Source organism: Serinus canaria, chromosome 1 (assembly GCF_022539315.1).
Source record: "Serinus canaria isolate serCan28SL12 chromosome 1, serCan2020, whole genome shotgun sequence".
Taxonomy (NCBI): domain Eukaryota; kingdom Metazoa; phylum Chordata; class Aves; order Passeriformes; family Fringillidae; genus Serinus; species Serinus canaria.
The window spans coordinates 76,780,014-76,805,948 of NC_066313.1; the positions used below are offsets into that span (position 1 = coordinate 76,780,014).

The following is a 25,935-nucleotide window of genomic DNA, read 5'->3' on the forward strand; positions in this document are numbered from 1 at the left end:
CAGTATATCCTGAAGGCATTCTCTCAGAAAGGTCTTTTTCTTTTCCCTGACCACTGCTACAACAGTGTTCCTTTGAACACCAATGAAAAGGATTATACATAATGAAAAATCTTTTTTGGTTAAGTTTTCCAATTCCACGTGTGTGTATATATATATATATATATAATTCTATTACAGAAGACTGCATTTATCTTTGGCTCTGAAATTCTTTTGGTTTAAAAGTTTAGCCACTCCTCGTGTGCATTCCATTTCCTTTAAGAAAGGAAGCAGTAGTCTTAAGGAACAAAAGTAGAAAATTGTATGCTATGTTACACATGTACTTTTCTTAGAAACTCTTTTTAGCTGGGTTTTGCACAATACTCACTGATTTTAACCCCCCTGAAGAATGCTGTTTGCAGTGTAATACTCCTTTGCACTAAGTATTTTTACTGCAGGAAGACTGCAGAGTGGATTTTCTCCACAATACAGGGCTGTTAATTAGGCTCTAATATTGACTTTAAAAAAAAAAAAAAAAGCAAACCAAAAACCCCCCAAAAACTTAAGGGGTATTTCTGATTTCATTACCTTTTAAGAAATTTGTTAAGCAAGCTAGAGACAAAAAAAAAAAAAAAAACCCAAAAAAAAAACCAAAAAAAAAAAAAAAAAAAAAACCAAAAAAAAAACAAAAACAAAAAAAAACCCCACCCCACTCCTATAGGAGTCCTATACTCCTCTTTGCTCCTCAATATTCCTATGTTTTTTATGGCAAAAAGCATAAGTTGGCTTTGAATATCTTAATACTACTTTGACTACCAGGCCATTTTAGGACATTTTAGTGTCTTCTAGACCACTAGAAGACACTGTTTTTCAACATAAAATTAGTTAAACATCTGAAGCTGTTCTTTGAAGTAAAAGGAGTGAAATTATCAAAATAGTTTCATATCCCCTGACATACAGCATCTGAAAATACAGAAAGGGGAAAAATTATCCAAATGATTATAAGAGGATTCAGATAAGTAATGTTGAGATTCATTCTTGAAGCCCAGAGTGAAATGCATATAATACACTATGTACATGGTGAACTACACTTAAGAAAAGCATTCAAGGAGATATAATAAGCTCCCTAGGGCCAGAGGTTCTGACAGGAGAGGACAGGTCTCTTGCAATGCCACACTAACACCTAGCTATAGATGTTCCTCCTTTTTTTCAGTATCTTAGAAAAAAATAGTAGTTTAATTATAAAATAATATTTTTTTGTCTTAGCTTTATAGCACAGATTAGATATAAAGCCATTTTAAGATAAAGATGAGGAAATAAAAGCATCCCTTAAGTTTCCACCTTAAATCTTTCAATATTACATTAAAGATGAAAGAGAAACTACTAAGTACATCTCATCAAAAAGAAAGATGCCTGTTCAAGTTTATTGAACTAACACCTCTCAAATATAAAAACTTTGCAAGTTATGTCACTGAATTAAGTACATAGGTTTTCTGAATAAAACATATATCTATATATATTATATATATTCTATAATAGCTGTATAGCTATTTTTCTAAGCATTATTTATGTTTCAAATTACCTTTGATACTATCAAGGAGTAGGTGCCAAGTCTAAAGAAGCTTTAAGAGAATATGGCCTAGAATACTTTTCATCTCATTGCATTTCACTTAATTTCCACCTGTGAAATAGTAATTTTATATTTTTAAATGATGTGATTTTGAAATCATTATGTATTATTCAATGTGTATGCTAAATCTGAAATCTGACGAAATGATAAGTTATGTTTGATCTGTTTAATATTGCTTTTTTTACTATTCTCTACTGCAGAAGTTGCACCTAGTAGACTACAAGAGAGTCCTATTTAGGGAAACTTTTCCAAGATTCAGCAGAAAATACCAAAAGTTGTACATGGCCCTGCTTTGTCTTCACCTATAGCATAGCTAGAAGATATCCATGGTCAAGACCAAATGAGCCAGATCAGGTTGTGAAAGTTAAGTTTTATTTGCATAGTGATAAGGTGGCTCAATATAAAATTCCTCTGGAAGAAATTACAACTTAGTCCCTGTGTTCAGGTAATCCAGTTTGCTAACAAAACAGGCTTGAGGGAAGTTGAAGGAATGGTTACCAGAACTAAAAAATAAACAAGAGAAGACAAAAAGCTCACTTTTAGACAGCTACTTTGAACATGAGGTTTTAGCCCCCAGCAAACAAACTGTATTAAAAAGATGTTTTCTCACTGTTCTGCCACTGTTCACCATTTTGTTAAAATTATAAAAAGATAGGACTTTTACTGAATCTACTGAAGACACATTTCTGGAGACAGCATGTGGATGAACAATGCAATTTTGCCATGGTTTAGTGGCAGAAATCAGGGTGTTCCACACTGCAGACTACATCAGGTTTGCTGCAGAAATAATTTCACAGTTTGGTTAAATTCACTCTACTATAAAGTTACCTTAAATCATTTGAGTCAGTCAATAATTTCTGTAGACATTTCCCATGTGATAGAAGGCTTTGTGACTACATTTAAACCACATGCTATGGTGCTATGTTGAATTTATTATGACTTTCAAAATCAAGAAAGCAATGGGAAATTCAGACACCTGCTTTCTAACCCCATCAGAGCCTGGACAGAAGCACTCTAGAAAAAGATCTAGAAGCTCTGTGCAGACTAGCTTCTACTGGTACATATTCACCTATCTCAAATCTCTGCTTCATAATTGACACTTAATATATACTTCCCTTACCATGGTCAATTAAACTCGTCTCAATTAAACAGCTTCTGAAATTTTATTTTTTAAAGGAAGACAAGAAGGCTCACTGGCAGTCTTGTACAGTACACATGGGAGTAACAAAGCTATGTTCATTTCTGCATGTCAAATTTTTCGGGGTCACCAGGTGGAAACACAAACAAAAGGAGTTTCTGCCACTATGACATTAAGGGCATTTGTTGGCAGTGCTAAAGCTCTGGTTTCACTCATGGAAGCAACAGAGTTCCCCCCTCACTGAGGCTACTTAAAAGCATGGAAACTGCTCAAGTGTGTGAGAAATCCTTGGCACATTCCTTTATTAGTGCAATATAAGATTGACCTGTCCTACAAAAGCCTGCCTTCCAATCAATATTTCATCACTGGTGTTTAGAATGGAATGTGACAAAGAAAAAGATGTTGATGAAAATTTTTGCTTTTTTAAAATTGTTACTTGTTTTACCTAGTCATACTATAGAATAAATAAATGAATCTATTTATTGGATTGTCTTTTTAAAATTGAGAGTAGATACTTACTTCTGAATAAAAGAACAGTATGCCACCTTAACAAGGACTTATCCAGCAGAGCTGGCTTTCCAGGTCTCTCCAATCACAGAGTGATACCAAGCTGACATTAACAGAAAGATACTACAAACAATCTTACGCATAGTTAGAGAACACCCTTCTGTCTACCAGTGATGGGAGCTGAGCCAGAAACTTTTAGAAAAAGCATCAGGCCATGAAGTGCCAAATAAAATTCCTTCTTCCATTCAGAGACAAAGGAAAAACAGTACAGCACTACTTTAACAAATACAACTTGACAAAAAAAGAAATATAATAGATGCAGGCATTTTCCAACATTTCTTGTTTTGACAAAGTGAAGAAAGTGAAGAAAGTGAAGAAAAGGACATTGTTTCAACTTCTTAGAAAAAAAAATTACATATGAACAAACCTATTAACAGAACTTTTGAAGTCCATCTCTTTCACAAAAAATGTTACTTATTCTAATTATAAATATATGAACTAACACACCCCTTTATGCAAATAAAAAATAAGAGCCTTTTAAAATGAACTTGTATTTATTAAGTCCTCTTTTTTAAATTATCTAGAACTTTTACTACAAATTATGGGAAGATTTCAGCATTTTCTCCATTCCTAAAAATCTTGAAAATTTTTCAGCATTTGTTTCAGTTATCTGCATTTTTGGACTATTTACTTTATTAAAAAAATAATTTCCTCGATGAATTTAGAGCACTTCTTTCAATGTAATTTTAATTTTTATTTAATACCTTGAATGCCTAGAGTGTCAAAATTCCTTTACATCAGCAATATCTATGTTAACAGCTAACTTGTGGAGTTATTTTTTGACTTTTCCATTAAACAACTAAACAGAATTTTCTTTATATTTCCATGAGTAATGTTTTATTGTTCAAACCTTTTAATGAAGCTGCTACCACTATAGACTCACACAAAAATGAGTCTGTGAAAGGCATGAGGATAACAAGGTTACAGTGCAATTTTTAAGACCAGGATTGCAGAACTCCATGCTCTATTTCTGAGTTTGATGTATCTGCAAACAAATACAACTGAGCATGCTCCATCATAACTAATAAATTATTTGATCTGCTAGAATAAAATGTCATTTAGTGTGAATGTTGCATCTTGTCTGTCTCTAACAGAGACAGACAAGATGCAACATTCTTTTGCACTTCCTATTTGAGTAACTCCAACAATTTCAAGTGAGGCTATGGATACCGTGGCTAGTTTCTGACAATATCCACTAGTGAGACTGTTCTCATATAGTGAGACTGTTTTCACATGATTGGCAGAGTTTGAAGGGAACCTAATATAATCTATCTGTGGATCACCTAATCCTAATCCTTTCCCCTGTCTCCTTCTTTCTCAATGCCATACTTGCACATCCAAAGCTGTGAGTTGGACAAAGCAGTTTAGACACTACCTCACTATTCCCCATTTTCCATCTATAGAGCAGTCAGCTCCACATGATAATCACTGAAACTAAAACATCAGTTGACCTATCTTCTACTCTAATTGTGTCAATTGAAGAAAAGTGACTTTCACAGTTCTGAGCACCAGGCAGAACACTGATACTTGTCAAAGATGACAGTGAACGTTCTGTAAGTATTAAGGGAAATACCAATTTTATCTTCTAGTCTGTTTTCAAATGCTATCCTTCAGCCACCTTCAATAGTCAGATGAATGCTAAATGGGTGATAGAATGGCCACAGCTGATGCTTCCTGAAGTTGTCACTTTCAATGCCTGAAAGGCTGATTCCTTCATCTCCTTTGCTGCTGGTGCCAATAGATACTTGAAAATGAAGAGACAAGGACACACTCCTGATCTTCAAATGTCAAGAAGAAAATAGTCAACTCAGTCCTCCTCAAGAACAACTAAATGTTGAAACATGATATTAAATGCTGCATCTTCCTATGTTACCCTAACCCTTAAGAGAAGTTCTCCAGAGAAAAAAGGGGTGGGGGAGGGGAAGAGGAAAGTACAAGGTTGAAAGCAGGCTGAAATTAAAAATGCAGTTCTATTAAAAGCATTTGTTAGTATATCATAGATATAAGCATTTGTTAGATATCACACTGAATAAAATGAAGGAATTCTCCCTGATATACTCTGTTCAAGAAGCTGAAAGAGAGTGATGCTTACACTTATACAAATCCTTCCAGTACCTACTGAAGTATAGACCAATAGCTTCAGAGCCTACTGGAACAAATGGAAAAATTTCTACCAAATCTTAAAGTTATTCTATGCCATTGTAAAAACAAAAGTAACTCGACAGAGATTGAGCTTCCTGATGGTTCTGTATTAATTATAATTTACTCTTAGTTTGACTAGACTATCCTCTCATTATCACACCAACATGTATTTTGCACTTCCTTTGGCAGGAAACATCCAAACCCATCCTGGGGTAAAGAAAAAAATACCGAAAAGAATTTTGGAATGTTGTAATCCCAGGCAGGTCTTCTTTCTTTTTTTTTTTTTTTTTTTTTTTTTTAAATAAACCCATACTCATCCAGCAACACATAACACTGGGGAGAGAAGTAGCAATCTGTGGGAAATAGGTTAAAAAAGAATACTATACTTCTACCTATTCCTAACACCATCAAAGCTGCTTTTAAGATATTTTCATAATATTTTTGTCTTTCCTGATGATCTGGGCTGTGCTAAGTTTTGGCCTGTAGCCTGAACAGCAATGTGAAAGGGTATAACTGCTATGGGGACATTAGTCACAACACGGAAGTCACATGCTGGCCAAGAGGGACATGAAAAAGAGAACATATTATGCTTTTGAAATGTTGGCTATATTTTGTTTTGTGCCTGTGGCATGAAACCCTTTCTCTATCTTCTTAAAATTCACCAGCTGTTAGGCAATTCTGCAATAAGTAAACAATTCCATGGTGAATTAGGCAATCACATCTCTTTTGTGGAAAACTTTGGGTCTTTAGCTCTGTACATCTGTGGAGTCACAAAGTACAGGTATTTAATTTTCATGTTGAAACATTGTTTTCAGTTTTGCAGACACAATCCTACTAAAGATTAAGTAATGCCATGCAAATGTCTGGTAATGCTAAAAAACCTTATCAGTCTGTTAATAAGCCAAAGCCTTCCATAACATGATATGCTACTGGAAAAAAGAAAGAAAAAGAAGGAATTAAGCCTTCAGGTTTTTGTTTCACTTATTCAAAGTACAATGTTTTCCTACCTTGCACTCTCTATTAAGCCCAGGTATTCATGGTTTTCCAGGTAGTGGCATCATGTCACTTCACTTTTTATTACAAATGTTTTATTACAAATGCAACAGAGAAAGTAGAGACGACTCACATCTGAATTCAAAAACAATGGGGTGACTTGTCTGCTCACCCCTCCTCCAACATTTTTTGCTGCAGTAAAATTCAGGTTTTACTGCTGATTTTTCTTCAGATTTACGATTCCTTGTGAGACACCCTCGGGGAGAGCAAATATGTCCCCAAGGCTGTTTTTGTAGTCTGCTAAAAAAAATGAATCCTTGTCAAATCAACAAGAATCAGTCAAGAGAGCTTCTCATCTGACAGTGAACAGAATATGCTGAGTAAGCACTGCACAACAAACTCACCACTTTAAACCTTCCAAGAGGGATTTCTGAAAATGCTCTGTTATGCCAACCCTGATACCTATGAGATCAGCAGCTGTAATTAGCATCAGAACTAGGCCAACTTGGTACTCTGAAAAACTTCAGATCCCTTCAATACTCAGGCAGTATTTTAGACATTTAAAATTGGAATTCTGAATTACACTAAGCTGTGAGCAGAAAATGTTCCACCATTGTTAGGAGTTATTCTGATGCCGTACCACAAGTAGTGCCTAGTCAAGTAACAAGAAAGAACCTCAGACTTTCCTTTGGGATATCTCTTTCCACCTACAACTGCTTCTGACTGAAAGGGGTCCCAAATGGGGGAAAGAGGAGAAGGCAGGAAAGAGTAAAATCCTATTCAACTCCTGGCCCTGTATGGGAACAAAGATTTATGATATTTGTCTAAATGAGCATAATGAGCATGTAAGATCATGCACTATCCACAGGAATACATCAAGGAATACTGTATGGAAAACTGCCAGCAGGTAAAGAGGAAGATTGAGGAAATTGACAAACCAAGAGGGAAATCTAGACTTGATGCTAGCTAACTATGTACAAGTTTCTGGATGCTTGCTTTCCTAGTCAGGTTTGTATAGATACAAAAATCATCATTAACACACTTATTTACGTTGTAAATGAACTGTAATCAACAAATAGTTAGTTACAAATTCACCAAAAGGGAAACAAAATGTGGTCCATAGTTCTCCTTTCTGAAGCTTAGTTCTCCAGGAAGGCTTCATGGATAATCCCAGCCTTTTCTGTGGACATATTTGCCCACAGATTGGCATAGGTCTGCAAAGCTGCAGACAATATCTTGTCCCTGGCTACAGAAAATCCCATGGGGAAAGGTGGTGGGAGCACCCCTGTCCCCTGCAGCATGTAGACATAAGAGAGGGAACTGTGAACACCCTCAGGCAGGTCCCAGATTAACAAGCTCTGCCAACATGTGGGAGGCAAGGCAAGGGGTCATTAGGCAGAACATGCAGAATCAGCATTTCTGTGGGCCTACCCAGATGGCCAAGCTTGCATAAAGGATCCAGCCCATGGCTAAAGCTGCCTTAGAAACAGAAATATCCCAATTTTTTTCACAGGGCGTACGGGAAGATTATAGGGAATATAAATGTATCACTGACCATAATTCACTAGGCTTAGCTACACATTTGCCTGTTCAAATGAAAAAATGAATACACCACAACAATAAAATAAATGTGTATGAAATGTGAAAGAAGACCCTTAAAAATCCAGAATAATAAGAAACCTGTTACAAAAATATAATGGATATTGTCTATAAATCAGTCATCAAATGCAGCTATGGCTCTTGTCAACATCTGATGTTTACAGAACTCTATCTTTTGTACAAAGCCCTGTTGTATAGAGTTGCACACTACAATAATATTTTTAATATATCATCCTTCTTTTGAAGTCTAATTATAAGGACCACACATGATACAGAATTATGTTGCAAAGATATTATGATAATTTAATACACGGATACTTGTGCCCACACCACCTCATTATAGGGATGACCTATGAAGGGTACCTTAGAAAGTTCTCTGATATTATAGGATGCTTGCATAATTTTCTTTAATTGCCTAGGTAAATACCATTCTTATCTTTTGTCTTGATGTTATCACATATAAACTGAATATTCTTATAAAGGTATTTAAAATTTTTAGAGAAGTTTTTTAAAAAATGACAAAATATGTATTTCACTATTTCATTTCTTCAAGGTAATGTGGATTTTTTTTCTCACATAATGAAAGCAAGTTTTTGTTTCAGCATCTGACTGAAGCAATTCTTCAGACAGGCAGAAACATTTTTTTGAAAATAGACTAAATATCTAAAAGTTCTCAGTTAATTTCTATTCATCTATCTTTCTATCTAGACATGTACCTTTTGGAAATAGCCCTGAATGACAGAAGATGCATTAACTATGCAGTCACAGAAGTGATAGCACCACACGTGTCTAAGTGTTCTACTCCACGGAAAGTTGCGGCTTTTTCTTTCCTATACCTCTTGACAATGCAATAGGAAGTCTTCTCTACCCTGTAAAAACCCCACTTATTATGAAATGGATTTGAACTTACCATGAAATTCTCCCAAAATTGTCTTTAGTATTTTCAATATTCATTAACCATTAATAGAAAGAAGTAGTAGAAGTTTGTTTTGGAAACATATTTTTGATAATTGTCTAAAATTTGAGAGATTCCAAGTCCTTGGTAGCCTCCTTCCTTACTTGGATGCAATGAATGAGTAAGATTAAACAGTAATGAATGGAAAATTAGAAATTTAAAATGTGATACTTTTTGCTGGGAAGTGACAATTAGAAGGGAAGTAAGTGAACAGAAGGCAAGAGTGGTATACAATAGAGAGTAAAATGCTTTCAACATTTAGGATTATTGACAACACCAAATTACTAAAAGCAACAAAGCAGAGAATAAAGAAACATCCAGAATAGCGGAGTTGTATTTATGCAACAAAACAAACATTGGCCAAAAATACAGGGATGTTACCATCAGACCATTTCTTGCCAGAAGCAGAAATTTGACAGACTTGATTAAGCTGCTGTCCATCAAGCCTGGCTCAGCCTTCAGCTGTGACCATTGCACAACAGCTCAGGGACAAACCTCCTTCAGAGTAACTGCACTGTATGATGCTCTATGTTGGGGAAAGCCTTTCTTTTGGTCCCTGTGGCAGTCATCCTACTTCCTGAAGCATGAGATGAGATTACCTCATTTTAGCATACCTACCTACAGTTACTATTCCTTGTCATACAATTATTGAAAAATATCCAGCTGCAGCTTCAGACTCTGTAATCACCCATACTTTGCCAAGTTTGGAAGTGCAACTTTTATTCTTGGGGCATTTACATACATTCCAGGGAGAGAGGACACATATAGTAAGGGATCTTTTGCACAGGGATTTGAGAAATATATATGAGAAAGGAGAATTAATAACTTTAGCAAATATGAAATTGTTTTTACTAGATCCTGGATACTGTAGACATTAATGAAACAATCAGGACATAAATATTTGGTTTAAGTGTCAAGAAACAGTGCTGCAAGTTTTGAGTCATGTTCTGTTATTACCCCTAGGAAAATATTTAAATTCCAGGAGGAAACTACAGCCATAGAGTAAGAAGCCACACTAAAATACTGCATCCTTATGTATTCAAAGTGGCATTTTTCATTAAACAAAATGGTTTTTGAACAGTAGTTCAAATAGTAGCTATTTGTGGGTGTGAAAAACTCAGAAAGGTCATTATCAACATAAGGATGAGGCTTGAACAATAGTGATATCATCCTAAACATTTCTACAATGATAATATCATTATAAGGTGTTCTGCAATACTACTCTGCTCCACTGTGCTATTTATCCACTTTCTTATATCCCTTCTTATCACAGTCTCCTCATGACAGCCTCCTTCCATTCATCTCTTCCCTTCTCACTTCTCTCCTGCCTTATCAAACTCTCATGTGTCTCTGCATGCCTCCTTTTTAACCTTATCTTGTGTGTGAAAGCATTGGCTTCAGCACATTCAATCAAAAATGTGCTGAAAACCTAACCCACTGAAGAAAAGTCATGGACTTAGCATGTATTTTGTATCCCTTTTCCACTACCTGCTGTAGCAGAGACATTTGACACTCCTTTGTACAATATAGCAGGGCTATGTCATCAGTTGTTACTTAAGTGCTACCATGGAATAAATACATTCATTAGCAATTCTCTCTATTTATTTTTGGAAGGCAACCTGAGAGACAAATTATCTACCTCCAAAAACAGATATAAGTGAGCATAAATCATGCAGATGTTTTCCTCCTCCCTGTCAGTGTATTTCAACTACTGGAACATGCTGAACTTGTTTACCTTTTGAGAGAAGCAGCCAATTTTACAGAGGAACACAGCCCTGAAACATGCTGTATCCCTCTCAAAAAAACATTTTCCAATATGAAGCAAATATAGGTCACTTTCTAACTGATCCCAAATTGAATAAAAAAAAAAACTGGAAATGGAAAAAATGGTATACATAGGTAAGGAAGCACTTTAGTGGTAAGCCCTTGAAATAAGGGTTTTTACATAAGGTCTGTGCCTTTAAATGCCTTTAAGGTCTGTGCCTTTTATGCTCTTAAAAATGTCACACAGTCAGTTTTCAAAAGTTGTTACCAGGAGCTGTGATTTTCAAATAATTAAAAATACCCATTTTCCTATTTCCAAAGTGAGCCAGAATACTTCCAACATACAGAAAATGACAAGTGAAATAAGGTCCTATCCTTTTTTTAGTAAAGTCTATTCTGGAAGATAAATGTGTGGGAGCAGGTTGAGACCCTATAGCATAAGTCTGACACAAGAAAGAAAATAATGTTTTCTATTGATCACAATATTATGAGACACTCCACTCTGCTGTGCTTACATTTACAAAACTACAGATACCCCAAGAACAGTGAGATTTACCCTTTGCTGATATTTACTATGCTTTTGAGCACTAGAAACAAAAGCCTACATCTTATCACAGAGCAAGCTTTCTTTGTTACTTTTTCTCTAAACAGATATATTCCTGACTACTTCTATAACACTTAGCAAGGTGGACAATGATCAAAGGTGGAGAATGACCAAACCATAGGTCAACTACTGTTGCAACAACGTTGTCCTGCTGTCAACATTAACCTCTTTTTATTACTCTTTTTAAAAAATTAAAATTTTAAAACATCACATTTCCTCTTTGGTTTGGTCTAGTCTAAACTCCCTTCTGCTTTGTTTATTATGAGGTTTTATGCACCTTTGAACCTTCAAAGTACTGCACATGATAAGCTTTGCTATTCCAAAACATAAAGTGAGGCTCTCTGAAAAGCTAGACATAATTTATTTTTCATTTGACTTTGAATTGAATATTAGGAATACAGACTACTTCAGTTCTCACTCTTTTCCAGGCTTCACTGAAGGTGCTCCTGTGTTCTTCCTTGAGGCTGAATTTTGTTCTCCTCAGAGAGGTCAATTAAGTGGGCTTAAAGAAGTGGCAGAAATAACGGCATTGGGAAGCCGCTGAAATGTCAGGAGAAATCCTCAAAGGCTTTTTTTTTCAGGTGAGAGTTGCTGGAGAACAAATACACTGCTCAGCAACAGATATTGATGTTCTCTCTCTTTCATGAAGGCTGTGACACAGACTGATATCTTACTGCAACAGAAACGCTGCCCCAGCCAACACCCTTCCAACACTCTCACCCTGTGTACTGTGGCAGATCAAAAAAACAAACCCCCACCTCATAAGAAGATTGTTCTCTTAAGTGAGTAGTGCAACATTCCTAATTCTGAAATATTTCACAAAAAGTTGGTGAAACCTCCAGAAATGCAGCCATGTCTCTCCAGTACTTTCTACATCCTTCCAGTGAGGTTCCCACTATCCCATACCCAGAAGAGGACCTCCGGAGCCACAGTGAACAGTGGTGTGAGAGGGCACCAGGGAGGTCAGACCTGGCCCTGCAGGCTCAGCCATCTTTTAAATCTCTTTTAAATCTCATGGTTTCTTACTAAGCAACCATCCAGTGAATTCCTATGACTTTGATACCTGTTGCTGGACAATATCACAGGTGTACTCTTTCCTCTCTGCTTTATTTCACATCTCTGGTCTCAGAAAATTTGTAGAAGAAATGATGAAAGAGGAAACACAAAGAAGAAAACACAAGCAGGTTAAGATGTTCTAGAAAGGATTTTCCCTTGTCTAAATTTTAGATTTTCCTTTTTCTTTTACTCTGATACCCACCAAAGACAGGTAGTACAGTGACAAACTGCTCCTATGATAAAAAAGGGAACCAGTAGCCCTTCCAAACACTCTCAGATATATCAAATAATTCTGGAGAAAAATCCATTGATGTAAACCCAGAAGACTCTCATATCCTCATCACAGGAAAATAGGAATCATAACATGGACTAACATATTATAAGTTTTACCTCTGAATTTATCCTGCTAAGATAGCAGGAAATCCTAGAAGGAAAACAAAACCTGCAGCCCCCTGGAAGCTGAACTAATGAACCACTTGCAAAGGGAGTTGTTCAAAATTAACATCAAACCCAACGAAAGCTTCTGTCAAGTACTGCACTGCCATCTTCTTGCTGCAGGCAATACCTGTTCCCCATGGAGAATCCCTGCAGCTGTGCTCCCTTTTTCAGTGCATGGAGCCACTTTCATTGCTTTTGATTTTGACAAGACAAAATCTGGAAATGAAACCTCATCTTGCTCACCCTTTCAAAAGGAAGAAAGTAATAAGGCATAATTTTTGACTTTGGCATATGAAGTCCATAACTGTAATTTCAAAAATCTTGCTAGTAACTGAGAAAGCTCTTTGTGGAAAAATCGAGATTCTTCAACTAGCTTTCACAGTTATTTAGTCAGTCATAAATATTAAATTATTCACAGTTCATTAAGCCATCTAAAATTAATTTCAACTCACTTTAATAATTCTTATTGGTCACTAAGATACATATAGAACTGGAAAGCTACAGTAGGTAAATATATCCTATTTACTAGATACATATCAATATACAGATATAAATGTGTGTATATGTAAATATACACACACTGAGAACTGAAGTTGGACACAGCAATCCAAAGCCTCAAAACAGGTGAGTTTAATGGATAGTCTTTAAGGAAGATAACCCTTAAAGAACAAGGAAAAACACAACATGATAAGGCTCTTGTTCTCATACTTCATATGACAGAAAATAATTCATTATGGTATTACAATAATAAATTTAAATCCGTAGATTTAAATTTATTATTGTAATACCATAATGAATTATTGTAGAAAAAAAACAGGTTATGATTTTGGAAAAAAAAAATTGGAACATTTCTCTTAGGAATTTTGCAAAATCCTGTCAAACTCCAAAGATTCTTCTTCTCCTTTATTTGACAAGACTTTGATAATGTATGTTAGAGACTCTGGCTCAATCAATTCTCAAAGGACAGATTACAAATCTCGAGTGCTGCAGCAGACAAATAGGTATGAAAAGCTCTTGAGACTGATCTTCCTGCACAATTTGCTGTCCTCCTGTTTCTGTTCCAAGAAATACTGACATAGCACTCTTATATGAAGTTTCTGCACATTTTTCTAGTTCTAATTATGAGAAATAGTTGAAAAAATCTTAAATATGGCAGAATAAAGGGGGAAAAATTATCGACTCTCAAACTGACGTAAACAACCATTAAAAAAAGGATTTGAAAAAGGCAAGAAACAATGTAAATTTTCATTTGACAATCTGTTTGCAAAACTAGTCTGTCACTGTACCTTTGTTTTCTTCTAAAAGCACATACAGCAGCTTCACACATAATACCTTTCCTGTCAGTGCTGTTGCTTAATTAGTCAATGTGACGTGAACCTTATAATAAAAATAATTGAGCTGGGGCCTTCAGTCTCTGAAGAGAGCCATCAACATATAGGGTATTCTCACAAGATACAGCTTTCATATACTGTGAATATGGGTGTGATGGGAAGAAGGGACACCAAGCTATTGTGCAGAAAAGGGCTATACATAACTTCAGTCTCAACTTAAACTAAAAATGCTACTTAATCTACAGGACATGCTTACTTTTTTCCAAATCTTTATAAGAAATTAATTATAAATATAAATATATGTACATTTAAACTAGCATTCCCATTGTGCAGCAGCTTTATCAGTGATGGCAGTTGGCATAGGAATCTTAGAAAACTTTTTTCTCCCATTGTCTCCTAAATAGCCAAGGGAAAAACATGTGACATGTATTACTTCTTCATTTAGGTGCAGCAGATACACAGATGTGAAAAAGAGTCAAAGAGTCTACCAAGACAGTAATGCTTTGTCATTTTATATTCAAATGAATTAGTCTTTAAGGTGAAAGCAGGCAATTGCTGAGACAAAAATGTATTACCAGTGTTGTCAATTCATTAATATGAAACAAACAAACCTGTATTACAGCACTGATGTTTTGAAACCAATACCTTTAAATTTTTGATCAAACGTTATTTTTCTTCTTCTTAAAAAAAGTGTAAATTGAAAATAATTTCGTAGACATAACAAAGTCTTCTGCTGTGTTTTATAATGTGTCAATTTGTAGTTTAATGGGCCACTCATCTTTCATTCTCTGCACAAGGAAGAGTAAGCAGTACATTATAAAAACACTCCTTGCCTCACTCAACTTCATATAACTTGGATAATTTCCAGAATAATACATAAAAACAGTGCCTACCACAATTTGTACAAGTGTGGTCCCCCTGCAAAATTAACCATCAGGAAACAGCACATCTTCTGAAATTTGTATTTCTTTCTAGAGGACTGAGAAGGCACTTCAGGAACAGTGCTGGGCAAGAATGTACTCTTCACTGTGCCAACACATTAAAAGAAAGTGCTCTTCATGCCATGATCCAGAAATTACCTCCCCCCACAATGCAATGGAACTGGACAGTCAGTAATTCATTTTCTCTAATAGCCCTAAGTTTTTCCTTCGGGTTTTCTTCCTTCTGATAGCAAATATTGCATGTTTTCTTGTGATAGAATTTTTATTTTGAACAGATGTAAAAAAATGTAGACAATACTGCTTGAATTTCTTCAGGCATTTTCTGAGGAGGAATTTTCTCTTTGTCTTGACATTGGCATTCAAGATTAGTTCCATTTTTTCTTCCTAATTAGCTCTTGCAAGACAATTGTGTGTTTGAAACAAACAGAATACTTTCCTACAGGGCATCAGAAACTTAATCTTTCCAATTTCCTTTAAACGGACATTGGAAACAAAGCAGTGTATTGTAACTCAGCTGGCAATTAAGAACTGTGTGACACAAAAAATGGAAAAAGCACTATGTAAATAAATTTAACATAGATGTCAATAAAAATATAGTAATGAGAAATCCTTTAAGCCACCTTGTTAATACCTGACAGAACTGCCTGTTCACATTACAGCTGTCTGCCTTTCAAAGGAAGTTAAGACCCTACATTTATACAAAACTCAGGAATTTTATAATCATAACACACTAAGTGATTAGCATCAAATCATTTGAAATATCATAAACAATCTGAGGTTTTCCAGACACTTCATCCAGCAGTCTTCTTTGTGACTCAAAAGACTTTTTTTAAACTTTGATCATTCTGCAGAGGTAATAGTCCCTCCTTATATCTGATATCAAAAAATCAGTAACACTAAGCATACAGTTACAAGATTATTGTGATAAACTATAAGGCTGTTAATAGCCTTTTAGATGGAAGTTGCACTCATAAATCTTTTCAATAAAAATAATAATTGGAGCAGTTTTTAGATTCTGATCAACAAATCTCTAAGAAAATAATTGCAGTTTCTTATTTAAAATTTTTGAAGAATTGAATTGAAAATTATCATCTTTGTGGTATATGGCACTCTACCATGACAGCCTTGCAGGAAAAGAGCTCAATGGTGTGTTTTTTTAGGATTGCTAACATTCAGACTTTCATATGTGGCACACAGTAATTTCTACTGTGTGCCACGTAGAGATAATGCTACACACAAGCACAGTGTGTGCAACATATACAGACATTACAGAACTTCTTAAAAGTGGACATGTGTCTCACTCCTGCGCAGACTTCAAATTCATCTGTGCCTCCTACACAGAGCCCAGCAAGGTACTTACTGATGTGTAGAGGAAACCTTCTCCATTTAGGGCTATATACAACCCAGTCTTTACACCCTGGATAGCGACAACTCGAAGTCCCACTGGTATAAGGTTGAATAAAGCTGTGAAGAAAACACACATCCAGACATAAATATGCTACAGTTAATACCAGTTAATACTAGTTAATAGTCTAATGAACATCATTAACAGAAAAGAAGGAAAAATAGTTCCTGCATAATTTCTTTATGCTTTTAAAATTAGACTAACTCAGAAAATCTTGCTGCTTTGATTCTGGCAAGTAGCTCTTTATTTTCCTGGGCATTTTTAAGGTTTTCAACCAAAAGGTGTCCTCATCAAAGACTGATGTCAAGGGATCTGTGATTTCAAATTTTTTTTTTCTTTTTTGAATGTTATACTTGATCCAAGCAGTATCAAACAGTGTCAGGCAATGACAGAGGCTTATCATAGTTCATAAAAGCATTAAAATATGTGCTTGATTCTAAATGGGCATAAATTTTATTGAACAGAATACAGAACTTGGGGTAATAATTAGAAAATAATCAGAAAACCACCTGATAAAAAATATGCTATAAATACTATGTATCTCTGTAGTAATCCAAACAGCCACAACTTTGATTACTGCCTGAAAAAAGACCAGTGTGAAGAGTGGGAGTTTACCAGCCTCACCACAGAAAAACACAAGTTGTATAAGTAGGTGGCATGAACCAGCTCTTCTGAAACTTATGCCAGCGCACACCTATATTACATCTACTGACTCATGCTAGAAAATTAGATGCAAATCACACATCATTTTTGGAAGAAAAGACCAGGGTGAAGACAGAATTTATGCTAAATGTTTTTCCACTGTGGATAAGCCAAGGATTCCCAAGTCCTTGGATGAAAACCAAAAGCACAGCCTGTGTATCCATCATATGCAGTGGGGACTATGTTTCTACCAAGCCAGGTGTCAGGAACACAGTAACACCTACAGTGAATTCCTCAAAATTTAAGAAGGACATCCATAGGTGTGACCAAAAAGTTTACTGCATGAGGCTATCTGTAATCAAAATGCCATAGCTAAAGCCCAAACCAAGAGAAAAAGGATCCTGTAACTGCAGTGGATAAATACATTTCTCAAGGTGCGAAAATTCCTGTTTGGTCAAAGAAAAAAATCCACCTAGTTTGTTTATGATGAACATGATCAAGTCTTTACAACTGAGAGAAAAAAAAACATAGGTAGACTACTAGAAATGTAGACATATATTAAAAAAAGAGAGACATCTTTCATTTGGCATTGTCATGCAGAAAAATTTTGTGTGACATCAGATAATTTTAGGAATACACAAAGCCAATTTAAAACTAGGAATTGCCTCTGAGTTCTTCTTTTCTTTCTTCTATAGAAAGAAAACTATATTGAGAAGAGCTCTAGAAGAACTGAAAACAATTTGGCAGGTTCATAAAGAAAATAAAAGAGATTATAAGAATTAGCACAAATAAATTTTAATTTGTGTCATTTCCAAAATTCTCAATTATCATAGGATATTACAGAGCTGTTTACTCAAAAAAAAAAATTTGGTACAGATAAAGTTCCCTCTCTAATAAATATAAAACAATGAAATATGGCACTCACAGAAAAGATATCCTAAGAGTATATAGGCTAAAGACTGTATGGCTTGAGGACTTTTAGTTCAATGTAATTTGGAAGTGAAAAATTAGCTATAAACTTCTCATCGTCCATTCATTTCACTATCCTCAAATGGAACAATGTCAAAACCAGCAAAATCACTGTTGTGGGTTGTGGAGGGGGAGTCTGTCACAGCAAAACAAAGTATCAGACAGCAATTGAGTTTGGATTTTTTCCTAGAAAAAAAGAAATTGCAGGAGCAAACCATGCTAAAGGGACTGAAGAAACAATTGAAGGGACACAAGGAAGGAAAAACAAACAATACTTATATAAAGAAAAGAGGTGGACACAAAAGACAAGTAAGCCATGAGAAGTAAGTCAGCTAATGAAAAATAACTCCTAGTCATAGTGGTTCAGTCAAAAATTCTGAAATGTAGATACTTTTTACCATATTACCAATAAAAATAAAGCACCAAAGCTAGAAAAAAAAATCCAACCACCACTGAACAAGAATTAGTACCAAACAAGAGGCCTGTAACACAGCAGTGTTTAGTGCAGCCAGTAAAGTTACTGAAGTGGCTTATAGCTGCTGGTGAATTGAGAAAGCACTGTGGAAGGCATGTAACACATCTTTTACTGCCATCAAATCTTAACTGGAGATTTTCAGAGATCCTGTAATTAGTCTAAACCCTTAAAATTTTAGAGTGTGACCTGAAATGCTGCAATTCTGCACAGTCAGAATATTCAATAAGCTTCACAAAATCCTTCAGACTTGAGGGAAACTAGGGAGGCCAGTCTACATTCAGCTATTGATTGACAAATGTTTAGCAATGTGTTTCATACTGGGGACAGCAAGACATGCACCAGTAAAGCACAGCATGAGGTTTTAATGCACTTGGAAGCAGGCCAAAAGAAATTCAATTTCCCCCAGAACCTGACTGGGCAGTACTCTTCACTGAGCAAGAGCTTTGTATTCAATTATACATTTCAAACATTCCTAGGATTCACCTGTGTCATACCTCACTCTAGAAAAAACCTGCTCTGAGAAAAGCAGAAAGCCTTCTAGAGTCTGCTGGCATTCCAGTTCTGCACAGACAAACATATGTTCTTATCTGAGGGGGCTGCTAAAATGAGCCATGTCCCCTGCTTCCTCCTCTCTTTAAGAAAATGATCTGAAACCAAAACCTGAGGAGTGGGATCCCTGAACATCTTTATGTGCCTAAAGCCAGTTCAGTGAGTCCACAGATGAGTTGAGAGGGGGAGCAGCCCCCAAAAGCCCAGAAAATACAGCCTGGTGCTCAATGTTCCTATGCTGCACGCTTAAGTAGAAAGCCTGGCAATTCCAAATGTAAGCAAGATGTGAGAGCATCAGGGAAGACAAGGCAACTGATTGGCAAAAATGGTGCAAGTAAAACCCTTTCTCCTTGTCAGTGCTAAGAGTGCACGCTCCCTTAGCTTTGCTTTGTATTCTAACTAAACCACAGCAATAAAGCATTTGGGTTCTCTGCCTTTCCCTGAGCCTGCAAGCCTACTCCCGCAACAAAAAAGATCAGAAAATGGGGGTGGGGATAGTTAGAAGGAACAACTGGCATGGAAAAGGGTTATTTGTTTAGGCTTCATGGAGGAGACTGCAGGAACTCCAAATCTGAGTTGGATTCTAATCCTCAAAGAGTTTTAGCAAAAGTTTGAGTCCACTTTTTTAATAAGCAATCACTCCATTCTTGAGCAAAACACAAAACTGCCGTATAACTCTTTCCTTCTTTTATGTCCTACCAACACAGTCCATTAGCTTGAAATCTGAAATGCCTGAAATCAGATATTTTCAGATATATACTTGTGGAAGTCTATTTAATTACAATTTACTTGTAGCTGCAAGAAAATTGCTACTACAGATCACTGTTTTTCTCAGGAATCTTGCTACAGACTGGCTGTTTAAGAGTTCTGAACTTGCAGCTTCTTCTGCTTGCACACTGCCCTTGTGGCAGCTGACAAAACTTTCTACAGTACCAAATCTCCAATCAGATCAAGGGAACTACTTCTTGAATTTATTTTCATCTGCAAGCCCACAGGCAAAAATGACAATTCCTTCAAAACATCTTTTAGATTGGCAAAGACTGCAAGGAGTTTGGTGTTTAGAGATTTGTCCCTCCATTTCTTATGGAGCAAACCAATTCTAGCTGCCCTTCCTTACAGAAGACATAATTAAAACTTTTTTTTAGTATGATTGAACATTTACCTGTCAGACTAAGATTATCCCAGTGGGAGAAACAGGCTTACCTTACTTCCAGAGGTGGTGTAAATAGATGAGTAAATGTCTGTATAATTCTTTGAAGACAAACTTCAGTAAAAACCAGTGCAAGCATCAGGCTGCAGATATTTCAGTGCAGTAATCCAAAATAAGCATTCATTAATCCAAATTTAACAGCACTGCAGGTGGTTTTTTCCTAATCTTTATGTGCTTTATTTCTATCTAATTATCTCCTTTACCTTACAAGGGTGCTGTAAAGGTAATTTTATGAGTACCTTCAAATGAAAATATGGTAGTGGTAGGTATTTTGTAAAGACATTAAAAAGTTAATACTTCCACATTTAATTTGTAAGATATAAACAGAAGTATGCATTAAAAGATGAAAATAAAAGAATGTTAAATGGTTGAAGGATTTCTTGAAGAACAACTCTACCAGGTACCAAGCACCACCAGAGGAAGTAAAGCATGTTGCAGCATTATAAAAAATGTGCACAGCCCAACCAAGTAAAATTTTCTTGGATAATATTCACTTTTTCATTTATCAGTTTATGAAATAAGAATACCAATAGGTAATGCTCTTTTAATCAGAGAATATTATAAACATGTTATAAACACAACTGTAATTTAATAAGGGGTACAAATTGCAACATTTGAATGTTACAATCAGGTCTGTCAACTATAAAGGAAAGTATCCTCATTTACGTTTCATTTTTTCAGTGGTCATTGGCTGAGATACAGTCTAGGTGAATAAAAAAAATATAGATCTGAAAGATTTGGGGTTTTCAATCTCAGAAATTAAAAAGTTGGAACTTTCTATTTCTCAAATTAATTATTCTTCCTACTAAACCTACCCTTCATTCATGAGACAAAACTTTGAAGATAGACCAAAGCCTAAAACTGAGCTGGTTTAGGTGGGGAGAACAGGAGAAGAATGTAACACTTGTTACTACAAGCACATATGGAAATTGTTTCTATCTCTTTATGATTTCTGTGCAGGAGCTTGTTTTCCTAATTAATAATGATGAGGCCAGTGAAGCAAGCTGCATTTGCACCTGTAAAGTACAGGAACATTAGAGTGTGACAGCTACACTGAGTAGGACCTCAGTAACCAAAGCTACAGCTTTAAACACAACCACTCCTGCTTTTGCTACAAGCAAGACACAAAAGCAAACCAGAAACTGAAAAGTAGTGGAGAAATTAAATTAAAAAAGAAAAAACAGCTAAAACAAGATACCACTGAGACTGGGGCAAAAAAAAAAGAAAAAATAGAGACTGTACACACAAGATTGTTTGGCTAACAACCTTAATTTGGGGAGGTGATTTAAGGAAACTCAGCACCATTAACCAATAGGTGCATTAATTACCATTGTTTCATGAAATATCATTATCTTGGGAAAGGTATAAAAAGAAGTTACTACAATGAGCTGAAACCTATTGGTCTGTTTATGTTGGGTTCTAATATCATGGCCATCAACATGAGCAGATGAAAGTACATTCACGCCACGGCACACTACATCTTCCTTCCTGTTTCATGCAAGTTTTTGCAAGCAGCGATACACTAAAAATCTTGTCATTTCTCTCTGCAGTCTCTAGCCTTTACTCAAACTGGGACAATGAGCAGCTGATTAAAACAGCTGGTACAACTCATTTTGACTTCAGATAGAAGTAAATTTTAATGTTAATTTGAGCTACCTTTCTCTAACACTGTGACTCCAAAAGTGTGTAAAGTTATGTTTACTGACATACATGTAAAATGAGTACAAAATTATATAGGTACTTGAGGGAATTTTAACTTCAAGTATTTCTCTAACTGCTTGACACAGAACACATGGCAACAGCACAAAAAGTAGCAGCATGACTAAGCCTCAAACAGTTTCCTTGCTGAAGACAAAAAAGAAACTGCATCTTTTTTCTATCCCTCACTCCTCGCTCCCTCTGGCTTCTCTGACACCCAGTTACTCAGTGGGCTCCCTTCAGGGACAGTGAACAGTGCAGAGGACAGGTGGAAGGCCGGCAGAGATGTACACCCTTTGGCAGTCTGTATTTCCTTTTTTTTTATGAAACACACTTTGAATGGAAGTCATCCTCACTATCCAGGTAAGTATTCCATCTGTCCTACAGACAGCTGATGCACATCCATCCCTTGACCCACTGGGCACATTAAATGGGCAGCCTGCAAGCATCAAAGTCAGAAGCAGGATTTTCTCCCTTGGGCAGCCTCCAAAAGTTATTCACTTATAAGCCTCAGATAGAAATTATCATGCTAGGGAGCTCAAAAAAAAAAACATCAAAACACTAAGAATTCCATCCATGAGAAAATTATTGTTTTAAATTGAAAGAGAGAAGGAAAAACAACATATGCTGCAATGAAAAAAAGCAGTAGGAAAAAAATGTTCAACAGGAAATGAAAGGCAACAAAGTGAAAAGGGATAAAACTAAGATGGGTAGCACAAAAGAAACAAACACATATTTATACAATAATAAATCTACCAAATGGGAAAATATTTTCAGCTCCTTATATAGTGTTGATACATATATACCAACAAAATTTCAGATGTAGACTGTAAGCCTTCCTGGCAAACAAATTAATTTCGCATTCTTCTGTTCTAAACTGTCATAACAAAAAATATTGGAAAATTAGGGTACTTAAGAAAAAATTAATCTCACCTGTTAAAGACAGAAAAAAATGACTCTGTAGGAAAAAAAAAAAAAAGCACCACAAATTTTAAGACAAAAACTAATTTTGGAGTAAAACAAAATAACTAACAATATTTAACCAAAATACATGATACTTTGATATGGTATTTGGTTGAGTTTGGAGAAGTTCAATATTTCATAATATTCATAATATAGAAGATTTATTCTGTATTTTGGAAAAAGGAAGAATAAGGGAGATGAGCAGAGAGCTGGAAAATCAGAAATGCACAGAAGAGGGGAAAGAGTAAAAAAAAAAATAAAAAAGAGGACAATTTGTAAAGATGACAGCATCAAAAAGAGAAAAGGCCACTGTGATCTATCTTTGAAAAGACTCCACATCCAAAGAGATCTTAGAGTTAAAAAAACCTCTCAGAAATAACAATAAAACATCACAAAATTTTTACAGTCCTACAAATCTTCTCACTGAAGCTGAGAATAAGAGAGATGGGCAGAGGGACAGAGATCTGCACTTATACCCTAAGAGAGGTATACCCTATTACTCTTAGACCTCATCTAGGCAAAGCTTCTATAAAAAGTGACAATAATCTTGTCTTTTTTAAGGTCTTAGTATGTACTCCAGTACTGAAGTGGGCATGAGAGATGGACACATGGAGGGAAGAAAAAAAACAAGGATTGGGGTGGGATGGGGAGGACATGGAAAGGGAGCAAAACCACTTAGAAAACAAGCAAAGAGATACATATAAAAATATATTAAACAACTTTTCTCTATTAAAAATTCCAAACCAAACAATAAAAGATGATCATGCTATCTGCTGATGAAAGGTGTTAAAAATGACAACTGTGCATCAACTAAAATAGGAACCTTACCAATATAATGCAGAAACCTCAAATACTTTCATTTCTGCAGCCTAATTTCAACATTTTAAGGAAATGAAGGGGTTATTTATAGATGCATAATAAGAAAATAAACTTTGCGTATTAAAAGTGCTTAAAATAAAATTCAAGATGACACATAAATGTTACTTAAATATTTCATGATAATTAAAATAAACAAAACAAAAATCAACTGTTTCTAGAGTAAGAATAGGTTTGTTTAATTACCATTTGCAGCTGAGGTTATCAAACACATATATATGCTCATTGAATGAAAATATGTAGCAGTATCATAGGAAAAGCATACCAAAGCAGCAACCCACACAGCCTTGCAAGACCTCTTTTGTTTGGAACATTTTTAAAAACTGCCACTTTTGCCATCTCTACAGTGGCAAAAAATTTCTTAACATCATTGGAATTCTGGCTGGTGTAGGATTTTTAGCCTCAAAATTTTTTAGTACCTTCAGCAAGGTAATTTAGCAAGTGTTTTATGAAGGTCTTTGATAGTTTAGCATACATTTATTTGTTTGTAAATTCAGATTTTTCTGGGAAATTTAGTTTCCACGTCTTCTTGTTTCTTTTTTGTTTATTGGAAGATAAGAATTTTTTGTTGGATCAAGATTTCTTATTAAATTTTTTTTTTATATAATTTAACCACTTTTACAAAATTCCCAGAAGACATTCATTGGCCTAAATATCTCCCTCCTAAGGTCCGTGAGCTCTTAACGCCTTCCCCTTTCAGAGGCAACACATTTAGGCCAACGTCCTGCACGAGCCATGCTGGTGGTCACCAGGCTTCGAAGGGACAGAACCCTCCTCCTTGGGACAAAACACATTCAGAAACCCTCCAAAGGCAGGCAGGCAGGCAGGCAGGCAGGCATTCCCACGGTGCCTGTGCATACACATTCGAGCGGTGCGGTCTGCGTGTGCGATTAAGACATTCCCCTGGGGCAGTCACTTACTAGAATTACTGCTGTCATCCTTGGTTCCATCGAGACTTCCATCGGGGTGCATTTGCAAGTAGTAGCCTTGCCTGCAATATAACCTGGTCACTATACCCTTGAGCTGGGGATCTGAAAGACAAACATATTTTGTCACTAGCCTCAAAACTTTTTCCAAGAGTTATCCCTACTTCTCTCGCTGTAGGAGGATGTTTGGTGAAGCAGCAATGCTGTCTTAAAAGTAAGTACTACAACAGGATTTGTGCTGATGGAGATGGAGAAAAATCTCTCTGCAGAGTGTTGTTAGGTCAGTTCTATGTCCTGCTCTCTACCTCCAACATCCTTTATTATAATTAATATAGGTAAAACAGAGAAAAAAATGAACACCCAAAATACCCACAGACAAAAGCTTAAACCATATTAAGTCCTGCAGAAAATTGTAGATTTCAGCAACAAGTTTTATAGAAACTAACAAAACATTTGATACCCTACTAGTTTCATATATGTTAGCAACTTACTGTACTGCACATAAGTTTTAAGGAAACTGGGAGGAAAAGGTCTGTTTCCTTTCCTATCCACCGTGGTAAACTTATTGGGTGCATCTGAAGTTCCCAGAATATTTTAACCAAACTAGAAGCCGATCCAACTCACCTGCCCTCTCCCACCCCCCAGGTAATAGCACTCACAATCAGGGCAAGACATAACCTTTTTTCAGCAGAAAGAAAAAGCTGAAAAAGCTCTCAGTAAGATAAAGCTACAGGAAACCCAGGTAGCTTGGAACACTGAAGGTTCTCCATTTAATACTCTGCATTTATGAGAACGGCCAAGAACTGGGCAGGGAGTGCCGAGCCACAAACTCTTTGATTCACAGCACAGATGTTGCCTTACCAAACCACAAACTGAGCTTTTAGAAAATTGTTTCAGAGAAAGAAGGCATCACATCTTGAAAAAATTCAACAGAACTACCTCTACAAGATATCAGTATTAATAATGTTAAACACTGATTATTAGGCCAAGTTCCAGGCAGCCAGTACATAAATTTGTGAGAACATTGGTATTAAAATGTCTATATAATATCATGCTTAGCTGTGCAATAATAAATTAAACTCATAAAT

At 35.8% G+C, this 25,935-nt stretch overlaps 1 protein-coding gene across 3 annotated transcripts in view; it reads right to left on the reverse strand.

Annotated features, from left to right (window-relative positions):
* Positions 1–25,935, reverse strand: part of FGF14 (fibroblast growth factor 14) — a 373,108-nt gene that overhangs the window by 62,518 nt on the left and 284,655 nt on the right. For all 3 annotated transcript variants that reach the window (XM_050981822.1, XM_018908800.3, XM_009085330.4), the window contains 2 exons: positions 24,842–24,952; positions 16,495–16,598 (listed from right to left, as the gene is read on the reverse strand). In XM_050981822.1, the coding sequence (XP_050837779.1) occupies positions 16,495–16,598; positions 24,842–24,952 (215 nt within the window). The remainder of the gene's footprint in view (positions 1–16,494; positions 16,599–24,841; positions 24,953–25,935) is intronic.